This window comes from Marmota monax, unplaced genomic scaffold (assembly GCF_021218885.2).
Source record: "Marmota monax isolate L192 unplaced genomic scaffold, Marmota_monax_Labrador192_F-V1.1 WCK01_AAM20220418_F8-fsc00281, whole genome shotgun sequence".
NCBI classification, from domain to species: Eukaryota; Metazoa; Chordata; class Mammalia; order Rodentia; family Sciuridae; genus Marmota; species Marmota monax.
The window spans coordinates 787,691-799,734 of record NW_026693208.1 but is presented as its reverse complement, the minus strand read 5'-3'; the positions used below and the strand labels follow the sequence as shown (position 1 = coordinate 799,734).

The window sequence follows — 12,044 nt, the reverse complement described above, 5'->3', positions numbered from 1 at the left end:
GGAACTTCACTTGATATGACTCAGGCTGCGTAGCTACTTTGAGTTGTTCTTCTCACTACCAAATAATTTCATACATAGTAATTCTGGGGTCTTCTATTTACAGGCCTTCCTTCCCTCAAAGACCTGATGCAAACCTGCCTTTAGAAGTTACCAGAGGAAGGTATGGACAATAGAGAAATAAATAAGAGGAAATTCTATTACACATTTTACAGTAATGATGGTCAAGGAGGCAATGTTTGTTGAAATGGGTCAGATTTATTTAGGTCACTAGTTAAGTACTAGGTCATTTGGGATTTGGAAAAACCAGTATCAAGAGGTTGTGTAACCAAAGGATTTTACATATTTAGTGAACACATTCTATATACAAAGCACCTTGCTCTGCTCTATAAGCATGTGAAAGTAGGTAACACAGTGAGCAACAAGGTTTTACAGTCTTATCTGGGAAAGAAAATGCATGCACATAAAGGACTCAAAGTAAACAAACAATATAACACAATATATACCAATGTAAAGTGAATGGCACAGGTTATAAATCACATAACACATTAAGGAAGGAGGATCAGCATTTCTGGTTAGACCAATCAGGGAATACTTCTCCAGAAAAAAAGAAAGTGAAGCTAAGCTTAGACAAGTACAGGGCTTAGAGCCCTGTGCCACACACTCTTTTTTCCAAGGCAGGGAACCATGTATCATTACCAGAGTAGCATTGGATAAAAGGCTCATTCTATGGTAGTAAACTCAGCAGATTTTGTTGACTGATACCCCTAACATTGAACAGGCCAAATTGAATGCTTGACTCTTATTTAACAGTCAGTCAACTAATTCCTGTGGGCATATCTACATCCAAACTCATGCAAAGAGCAGAGCTGTACATTTTTTGTGTTATGTGTGTTTGTATGTGTACACATATTCACAAGTACTCTTTAAAAAACTTAACATTTAATGAGCAATTAATATTTGCCAAGTACTATTCTAAATACCTGCATTTGTACATTTAATCTTTACAGTAATCCTCTGAGGTAGGTTTTATTATCTTCAATTTACAGAAAAGTAGTCTAAGGAATGTAAATGACTTTCCCAAGGATGGCCATAAATAAAAATAAAGTACTCTACCCATGAGTCTGCCTTAGGCAGTGTTAGCACCAATTTCTCCTTGGTCCACCTGACCAAGTCATTCCCTTTGTGAGGTATAAGCAGGATACTCCATGTGTCCCTGTCAAGGTCATCAGGAGCCAACCTATCCCATGCAGTTCCTCGACATTTTCTAAGATGGTACAGAGTAGTTTGGGGCTGCAGAAGAGTGAGCACAATTTCTTCACGGGGTCCCAAAATAATTCTGTAGTTTCTTGTACCATCCATGGGCCTTTCTTGGTTTAATGATGAGCATGGTGGGGTATCTTTCCCAATATCCTATCTCCAGAAGTGAGTACACCGTAGTGTTTTCATACCAGCTGTGACTGCTTAATGCATGATACAAACAACAGGCTAATCCCTCCTTCTGTCCCTGTACTCAGAATCCTCAGCTGTAAAATGAGGCAATTAGACTTAGCCTTTTCTAAAGTCTGTCCAGATTTACAGTCATCTAACTACTTGGCTTTGTGAGATTCCATCTTTGCCTCAATATATTGTCTCTGGATAAGTGGCATTTCTTGATGCCTAATTTCTGTGCACTGAGAAAAACCAGGACTATGCCTATCTCACCTCCTTCTCTTGAGGAGTCTCTCCAGGTCTATTGCTAAAAGACAAATTCAAACCACTTTCTGACTCCATTTGAGAAGAATGCTATTGTTGTCCCAATATAAGCAGTGCCTCTTGTAAGATAATTCTTTCTCCAGGTTGATGCATTTTTTTCTACCTTCTGATGAATCTCTTTATTATTCCTTTGCCTTCTCAAACTTCTCACTTAGAGGAAGATTCCTTGGAGAAAAAAAAAAACAGAAAGAAAGAGACACTACTCGTGCACAAAGCAAGCCTCACATTCCCATTTCTACTGGAACATCAATAACACTGGCTTCTTGGTGAGATAGTTGGGACCATCCACTGCCCCTTGCCTTTGTTCCGTGGTTTTCTCCTGTGGCAGCTGGCAATGCACTTACTCTGTAAAGGGGCTTCTACCTATAACATTGTTCTCTATCAAGCAACACCTGGTTTGAAGGTTGAATTTGTTTACATACAAAGTTAAGAAAATGAGCAGCTTTGACCTTGAAATATGATATTCCCTTTCCCCATCACAGGCTTCAAATATACAGTGTTGGTGACAGAAAGTGTAAACAGAAAGCCCTTCAGTGGCTACCTGATCTTGGAGAGAAAGTCAAGAACTGGGAGTCCACAGACTTGGGCTTCTGCCTCTGGCTCAACCTTTGATTAGCTGTGCTCACAACTCCAGGCTTCTGCCTCCTTGACTTGAAATAGGGTTTTGTTTTGTTTTGTTTTGTTTTGTTTTTTCTGATTCAAACTCTATGATTTTCACTTGGCTTATGACCAAAGAAGTCACATCTGTATATATATGGTTCATGGGCAAGACGTGTTCAGTAGCACAGAACAACTCAGAAGAAGGACTTCCATCCTCTGCACACTTCGTGCCCTCCTCTGACAGCTCCACGGCGTGAGGTTTCCTTCATTCTCTCTGGTGGCAAGAAGACAGGAATAAGCACATTTCTCCTTTGGGCTCTGCCATTCCTGGAATGAACAACCTTGTCATGAACAGAAAATCACAGCTTTAACATATATGTAGCAAAACCCAAAGGCTATTCACAACAATTGCATTATAAAGCTCACTCTTTCTTGAACCTTTGGGTAGAGCCCTCTTGGCAGATGGAGAGTCTCTTCTCTTTAGGCCATTCCAGAATCCAGAGAACAGACTCGTTCTATTGCCTACAAGTGTTGTGTTCCAAACCCTGTCTTTCCCTGGTTGGACCGCTTCCTCGACAGGGCAACTTCTCTTAGGAAAGACCCTTCCTTTTCCCTACACAAGGCCCTGGGCATTGCCCAAGGCCCAAAGGCTGTTGGAGCCTGGAGTAAGGGGCGGGAGGCTCCCTCTGCAGGCCTGAATTCGTCTGCCTCCATTTCTGTTTGTCACTCTATGTGCATCTCATCTGTGTAGTCATTCCCTCTACCTAATTCCATGTATCTGAGTGTCCCTATGCACCACCAGCCTCTCTGTGCTATATCTCCCTGTCTCTGTGAATCTTGTGTCTGTCTCCCTCTCTGCTTTTCCCTTTCTAGATCTAGAGGGACATCAGGCCACAGGATTGGGACAGTGTACCTACACATGTCCATGTATGGAGAATGCTGTCTTCAACTCTGAGCCACCATGTCCCTCTGTCTAGATGTCTCTGAGCTTGTTTCCCCCCGTAGCTCCCTTCTCTAACTCTCTCTACATACATTTTTCTGTCCATTTTTCAGACACTACTTCAAATGTAAAGCAACTTTTACATTACTCTTAGGGCCTCTCCCAAATATGTTCCATCATAATTTCTTGATCTTTTAAGATGAGAAAAAAGAGAGAGGTGACAGTGGGAAATTTTGGGATATTGCCCATATAATTTATGATGTCCTAGAATGGGAAACTAGGGGACAGATGGAAGAGAGGGAGCAGTTAAGCAGAGCTGGCACCTGTGCTCAGCGCTCTAATTCACAAACTTTCTCAGACATGCCTGGTGGTTTTGCAGGGATGGCAAAAATTTCAGTAGCTCAAGAACTGGAAATGTGAATGAATTTCTAACTATACCAAAGTGACAATATATTGTATGGATGAATCCTTTCAATCAAGAAAAAAGTCATTTCTAATTACAATCGAATTATCATTTTTGAAAGAAGTGCCACACGTATGGAGACCCTCTGACTTTGCACTCACCTCCTGAGTTAGGAATGCATGCAGTTTGTTAGCTTGGCCCTTTGGTGGGTTGACAAGAGAATTCAGAAGAAAGGTCCTATGAAAGACAAAGTATTAGTTCGTTTGCAATTATCACAGTAATTCAAAGCACACGAGGATTTAAAGCAGAGATTTATTTTATCTTTTAACTTCACCCTTTCTCCTCTTTATATTAGAACCACTAACAATACAGGAACAGGTGAAAGGTCCTCCTCCTCTCCAGCCAGGCCTGCCTGGATCCCTCTCCTGAAAGAGTCCCTAGTTGGGGTCTCGGGAAGGGAGGAACACAGAGAGGATGGTGCAGAATGGTCCTTGGACCCCAAGCACCCCTTTTCATTTGATCTGCTGAGATCCTCAACATTAAAGTAATTCTTTTTGGATGTGCCTGTATTGAAAATATATCTTTTAGGTATGTTTTAGGTATATGTTGCCTAAGAGAAGTAACACACTAATACACTAGTAGATTTACTATCACATTACCATAGGCTAATTCATGATCTTAGATGTAATATAACCACAGACAACCATTTATTATCCTGGGTGTAGGGTATTGGGACTGACCCTGTCCAGGCAAGTACTACCCAGGGTGAGTTAAACCTGGATGTAGAAGATTGCTACCTACGAATCAGGGGCTGACAAAGCTGGAGAGGAGAACAGATGATAAACCATGCCTACTTCCATCCTCTGAACAGGTTGATAAAGCTAATAAGCTAGTGAGCAGAATGCAGGAAGGATTTCAAGAAGTGAACCGAAAGGTACCTAGTATGGGATTTTTTTTTAAAGTTCCCTTGATGCTTCTAATGTACAGCCAACATTGAAAACCACTGACAGCCTATAGACAATTGATAATAAAGTACTGAGCATCATTTGGACTTATTCATTTAAAAACCAAAGAGAAATGGACAAGATGACTCTTTTTCTTTGTCACAGAAAGGCAAACTTTCCCTTTGGTGGCCTGAACGGACCAATACTGAAAGCACATTTAAAAAAAGAGTAGTGCTAACCTGGAAGAGATCAAGACACTGCCCCGAGAGCGCTGTGACCGTGGACAGATGACAGAGGGGTATGCTTAAATCAGGTGCACTGGTAGGAAGCAGTATTTATGAAGCAAAGATCCTTTCAGAAGGCTTTTGATGAATGCATCTCAGCCTTGACTGTACATTAGAATCAACTGGGAAGCTGTCAAAACTCCCCAAACCCAAGGCATAATGAGACCCATCCAGGAGTATGACCCAGTAACCCCATTTTTTTGAATCTTCCCAGTTGATTCTCATGTGTGGCTGAGGTTGAAAGCGACTGCTTTAAATAATTATTAGTGTCAATACTCAGTAAATTTGCCTTTTTTTCTGTCTTTAGCTGGGAGGAATATAGAGAAGTCAGTCATCTCCCAGGTGTAGAAACCAAGGACTAAGAACAAGATCAAAGCTTAGGTAAAAGTAAGGGTAGATGCAATAAGCAAAGAAAAGGAAGAAAAAGGAGAGAAGATAAGAAGGAGATAAAAGAAGTCAAAGAAAAGAGAATGGGAAGGCAAGGGACATAGGGAAAAGTGATAATAGTGCTACTCAGGGCCACAGGTACACAGTCCCAGAATGACCTGTCACCCACCAGGTGCCTATCTCCTGAAGCACCAGCTCTTGACGGGTGGTGTTGGTCCTTTCAGATGTGGCCTGGAAAACTCTAGATCACCTCCTCTCTTGTTGCTGGTCTATGTCTTAGGTTAACCTCGAATCCCTTTTTGCTGCCATCTAGAAAGTTCCAGATTTTCTCTCACTCAGAACAAGTTTGCTTAATAATAAATGGTTTCTAAGTTATAAGAATAGAATATACGTTAAAGGGCATGTTATGGTCTATCCTATTCGATAATAATGACTGAAGCTTCTCTACAACATCCTTGAGCTGAGCCCCAGCCTACTTAACTCCAGTTATCATGGCAACTGGCCCATCTTGAAAACCAAGCTCTCAAGAAGTTCTTTGTGTGGGATCAGAATATGACTCCCTGAAATTTTCACACTGTGGATGTCATGCAACTGATCAGCAGAGAACCATCAGGCTGGTGGGATCAGACTTCTCAGCCCCCCTCATCTCTCTCTTTCATCCTGTGCTCTCTTACATCTCCAAACCTGCCACCTTGTTACTCACTTTTAAGTGCATTTAAGCCTACTTTTATTTCTCTGGATTTCAAGATTTTATTTCTCTGTAAATCTTGTACTCAGAAAGAATATGAACAGCTCAAACAGGCACTCACTTGGGGAAAAAACAAATTACAGAGTGTTGAGGTGCTAGTTCAGCACTGTTATCTTGCTGGTTTAGCAATGCAAAAAATGCACAGGAGAGCTTTACCTCTGATATTCTGGTGATCCATTTCACAGAGTTCACTCGACCCTTTAAGGCTTCTCTTATCTGGATATTTAACAAAAGGAGTTAAGAATTAAAAGGTTATATGAAGTTAATACATGTACCTGAACCTGGCAAATACTGTGACAAGGGAATGTTACCAGCCGGGTCCCTATTGGTAGAACACAGAGGGATCAGTAACCTGGCGGAATGGTCTGGAAAGGAATTGGGAGACAGGAGAGGTAGAACTGGCTTAGGAGACTCATGTTCAGGAACTTAAGCCTGGGCCCAATGGCTAAGAAGTAAAGTTGGCCACAAGCTTGAGGATTTCAAACATAAGGCTTTAATTTATTTATTGTACTTTATTTTATTTTTGGAACATTTAAATAGTTAATCACTTCCACAATTTGTCAATGATTCCACCCATTTCCAGATGAAAAAAGAAAGTACTATACAACGTAGCTACAGTCCATGGAATCAAGGAAATAAGAATATTAAATAACAATTACATTTGGTTTTATAACTTTAAAGTGCTTTTCACAGTTGTCATATTGTTTTACCCCCCACCAAAAAAAAAAAAAAAAACCCTGCAGGATAGATATTATTATCCCCATTCTACAACTGAGGAAATTAAGGCTCCAAGATTGACATCTAAAATCTTCTAGCTACTAAGAGAAACAACCAGGACTTGAATTCACATCCCCTGACTCCAGATCATCCTTTCCTCTCCTGTTGAATATCGTACCTCTTCTTATTTCCTCTGACTTTCCTTCTGCTGTGAAAATGTTACTTACATTCCAAGACCTTGTATAAGTTCTGTCTTCACAATTAACGTATGCCAAAGCCCTCCAGTTCCGGGTGACTTCACCCTTCCCTGAAAATGCAGTTTTCTTTGTCACTTCCAAGGTCCAATGAGGGGTCAGGGGCCAGTGCACCAAGTGATTCACTGGGATTTGTGGAGATATATTAGAGCTCCTACTTACATTTTTTGTTGTCATTCTTTTTCAACTCTGTGTTGCATAATTACATACTTTTATAAGGTACATAATTCATACTTTAAAAATTAATAGTAAGCACATTTTGGCATACATTCTCACTGTTTTTGACTGACTACTACTTGTTTTTGGAGATGACTAGAAATTATAGTTTTTCTTCCATCAATCATGTGGGCTCCTGTGATACTTTCAAGTATTTACCTTTTGAGGAACCTGGGATTCATAAGCATTAAGAACTCCCCAATTGCACACAGCTAGTACAGATGCTCCTTGAATGACAATGGGATTGCATCCCCATAAACCTGTTTCAGTCAGTTCTGTGTCAGTGTGACCAACAAGAAAAACTTAGGAGAGGAAAAGTTTATTTGCAGCTCACTGTTCCAAAGGTTCGTCTACGGTGAGCAGAATCCACTGACTTGCATCAAAGTTGAGGCAATGCATCATGGCCTCCTCTTGGAGAAAATCTGCTCAGTTTCTGGTGGGTCAGAAAGCAAAGGGGGCCACGAGAAAGAACAACCAGGAACCCACCTCCTCCAGCCATGCCCACCTCCTGGGATTCAATCTAAGTTACAATCCAATCATTTTACCTTTGAATATTCCTGCATTAACACAGTAGCTTTGGGGAGACATCTCATAACCAAACCCATTGTAAGTCGAATATCATAAGTTAAACTTAATCCATTTAGTCTACTGAACATCATAGCTTAGCAACACAGTGGAGTATCAGTTGTTTACCATTTCAACACTTGGCTGACTGGGACTTGCCAACACCCATCCTGGTGAGAGAGTATCATAGTGCACATTTCCAGCCCAGGAAAAGATCAGAATTCAAAATTTGAAATAAAGTTTGTACTGAATGCATATCACTTTTGCACCATCATAAAGTGAAAATTTCATAGATTGGAACTTTATTAAGTTAGGAACTATTAGGTACATAGAAATATCAAGACTAATATGCTTTCACATCTCAATAATTTTTACCAGGTTGATATGATAACCTTAAAAAATGATGAAAGGACAATTGTGAAAGTCTTCTTTCACAAGCCTTTGATATCAACCTAATAATAGAATTATCATACATACTTTTTAAAAAGCCACAACTTTGGAGGGAAGATGAATTTTGCTTTTGTTTTGTTGTGTGTGTGTGTGTGTTTTTGTTTTTTTTTTTTGCGGGGGGGGGGGGGGGTGCATATCCAACCTTGTATTGTCCCTTTTGACTTTATAAATTAATTTATTTTAATTGGTAGAAGGTGTTTGTATCTATATCTGAGAGGGTTGTTTGCTATTCCAAGAGGCAACACAATACAAGGGGGGGAAAGGGGGACAATCTCAGAAGCCTCAGTAAACATCTGAGGTTTTATTTGTTTAATTTTTATTTGTTCTCACCACTTACAACAATCAACACTCATCTGTGTTTAAAGAATTCCCTTCCTTTAGTCCACTGCTCTTCAAGGTAAAAATCAGGAACTTACTCCTCCAACCAATTCTGCAGCTAAGGTACAGTCACATGACCTGAGTTCAGATCATCAGGCCCCTCAATGCAAAAACCCAGGTACCACCGAGCCCCAACAGGCTGGGTTGGAGGTAATCCCCCACACAGCAGTAGTAGCAACTCTAGTTTAAGCATCCACTGTGTAACATTGGCCTATTGAGTTTTGCTATCTGTGCCAAGCCAAAGGGCAGGAACAATGGTATCCCTCTTGGAACAGCTCTGTCCTGTGCATTGGAGACAATTCCTGCAATGGAACCTCCAAGCCAAGGAGAGATCCTCCCAAAGATGGCACTATGAGATGGAACAAACCCCTTTTCTGAATCAGTGGGTCATGGTGGGTTTGTGCAGAGTTTTGAACAAGCTACTTAATCACTCTGTTTCCCCATCTGTAAAATTGAAAATGGTAATACCCAAGATTGTTTTAAGGATTAGAACTAATGTGCATAAAATACTTATCCTCTCAAGAGCTCAAAAGGTGGTAGGTGTCACCTTCGTTATAAGGAACAGTGGTGCTCTACTCGTGTGACTCTACACATGACTCAGGTGAAAGACTCTCAGTGGCCTTTACAAGTGAGCATCTCAGGGCCAAGTACTGGTAAACAAGAAAGAAAAAAAAAAGAATTTATAAATGGTACCTTCGGGTCCAGGATTGTTCCAAACACCAGGATGAAGAAGCCCTGTGAAAGATAAAAAAGGAAGGAGAAGCCATTTACAAAATGATAATAATAAATACTAGTATTTATCATTCCACCACTATTTGGGTAAAAAGAAAACAATTTTATTCAATCTTTTAATTTCCTATTTTAAGATCCTAATTTCCTATTTTATGACACTGTGAAACCTCAGCAAACCAAACAGAACAAGGTCCCTGCTTCATACAGGAATATTTGAAGGATTTTTTAAGGTGAGCAAAATAAAAGTGTTTAGAATTTAGCAGAGGCTATTCCTCTTATTGGAATATAATGTTCCAATAAAAAGTTAGGCAATGGACGGTGAGCAGCCTTGCAGTCCCTGAACAATAAGTAATGAAAGAAACTTCCACAACAAAGAGCAAAAAGAAGTGTGCTTAGCTTCCCAGGACACACTCAAACTCCTTCTACCATCCACAGCAAAGAATATTACAAAACTTTGCAAAGAAAAACCAAATATATGTATACTCAGAAAAATTAATAAATCATAAAATAGATTTACTTTCTAACCAAATTGTAGCTGCTCCAAAGAAGATAAAATAGAGGGAATTGATTGGTTCTTCAATCTCCTACCATCCATACAAGAGGAGGATCCCATAAAACGAAAAACAGATTGTTCCTTTGCAGTTTTAGTCCCTGGACAAGGAAGGATAGGGAGTAGTCCCATTTTTCAGATAAGGAAAAGAAAGCTCAGACATTCCACTTTCATTAAGTGATAGAGATATCCATGGGGGGGGGGGGCGGGAGAGTTTTCTTGAGTGTTCAATTACTTACACTATAGATCAAAAAGGGAAGTGAGATAATGACCTTTTCTTTAGGCCTCCTTATGAAGTTGCTCCAATTTCATAAGTAAATACAAACCCAGTCAGAAGCCTGTTAAGGCTCGTGGGCTTAATACAACTGGCACCATAAGGATGTTAGAATCAGATTCATCAGTGAGAATAACACCCAACCTACAGCTAACAGTTTGGTAAAAGTCCACCTGAGAGATGGAGGACTTTACAGGAACAGGTGTATAGCCACACAGCTCATTCATTCCCCCAAACATATATACCTTTCCATCCAGTCTGTCCAACAAACATTCAACACCTTGCTCCACACATAGCTTTTATCAGATTGCTCTTTTGTGTGACACTCTTAGCCTACAAGATAATTATTGAAACCTGTCATTGTTTCTACTAAAATAAAGTCCTCTGGACTACAAAGTATTATTCTTAAAAAGATGCTTAGGACAAATACGTGTCAGCCTGATTTTGGTGCTAGGAATGCATTTGGAATCGGAATCTAAATGAGGCTGGCTCAGAAATTTAAAATGTTAAAGATCTGGAAACCACCATTCTAGCATGTTTCTGCTTAGAATCTGCATTCTTTGGCTAAAGGACTAAGAAGAGTTTCTCTCCTCATATGATTTTCAATTCCTTAGGGTTGACCTATTTATATTTATATCCACAACAGTAGCACAATGACTGACACAAAATAAATACTCAATAAGGATGGTGTCTCTGTACTGAGTTTTTATGTGTTTAATAACTTTATGGTACACTCTGCCCCTGTATAGCCACAAATATGTAAAGGAAACGTTCAATTAAAATCACTTTTCATTGGTTTGTGCCCCTTGGGGAAAGTTACCTAAAATGTCAATGAGAAGATTTAGACAAAAGATTAGTCATGAAGTTTAATATCTGAAGGAGAAGGGATGAGAGAATGTACCTAATAAGAATTTATCAGCTGCATCTTTGCATTTCTTTTAGTAGATAAAACACAATTTGAGCAAGTAAACCCCAAGGTGTTCCCCCAAGTTTTAATATATGTGCTGTATATTTCTCCTACTAAAACAGCTACAAGGGGTCCCCAAACCTCACCCAGCCCACAATTACCTCCCATAAATAACAGGAGGGGATACCAATCAGAAGTAACTATGGATCGTTAAGATAGCAGCTAACTACCTAATACACCTCCATAGTAAAGGGGATGGTTAAGCCATTGGAGATACTCCCATGGGGTTGGGACCAGGAAATCTTCAGAAGAGTCTTCCTCACACACGTTCTGGGCCTCCCAGCATATTTCAGAATCTCTTTTCTGCTCTGTCAGCCTCAACTGCCTCTTGTGTCTTCTCATCCTAAGAATCTGTTTCCCTCCTTCTTCCTACCTGGCTTTCTGTGTCTCTCGCCTCATGACTGTTATCTCCTCTCCATGACTGACTACTCTTCCTCTCCTCCCTTCCTAGGCATCATGAGGATGTATTGATCCAGTGAGATGCTGGTAAATAACTATCAACTCTCCTAATTTGTAGTATTTACCCATCTCTATGGTTAAGTGCTCTCACTGGGGCTGATTAAATCTAGCAATACAATATGGCTGAGCATGAAGGTAGGAAGAAATGGGCAGTAGAACATCATTATTTAGTATTTCCATCATATGGATATAGCAAACCCAAATCAAGAGTATTGTAAAATGTTAGACAAATGATTAGGAAGTGATTAGTCTCAAAGTATGATCTTTGTTTTTAATTTATTTCATTGCACATTTTAATTTTTGCTGAGGATTGCGTTTATAACCAGCTCACAAAATTCCTGAGAATGTGTCAGTTCCCATGAGCCAGAACAAGCCAGCTTCAGCACAGCCCGCCTTCTGCCCTCCCAATGTCTGGCCCTCACCCA

The 12,044-nt window shown here is 40.1% G+C and overlaps 1 protein-coding gene across 5 annotated transcripts in view; it reads right to left on the bottom strand.

Moving 5' to 3' along the window:
- The window catches only part of LOC124100518 (adhesion G-protein coupled receptor F2), a 36,173-nt gene continuing 24,129 nt past the window's right edge, over nucleotides 1-12,044 (bottom strand). The window contains exons 6-9 of one of the 5 annotated variants that reach the window (XM_046456060.2): nucleotides 9,331-9,372; nucleotides 6,215-6,274; nucleotides 3,857-3,932; nucleotides 1-2,693 (exon numbers count right to left, since the gene is read on the bottom strand). In XM_046456060.2, coding sequence (XP_046312016.1) covers nucleotides 3,885-3,932; nucleotides 6,215-6,274; nucleotides 9,331-9,372 — 150 coding nt within the window. In that variant the 3' untranslated portion in view covers nucleotides 1-2,693; nucleotides 3,857-3,884. The remainder of the gene's footprint in view (nucleotides 2,694-3,856; nucleotides 3,933-6,214; nucleotides 6,275-9,330; nucleotides 9,373-12,044) is intronic. The other 4 variants (XM_046456059.2, XM_046456062.2, XM_046456064.2 and 1 more) reach the window with 4 other exon arrangements.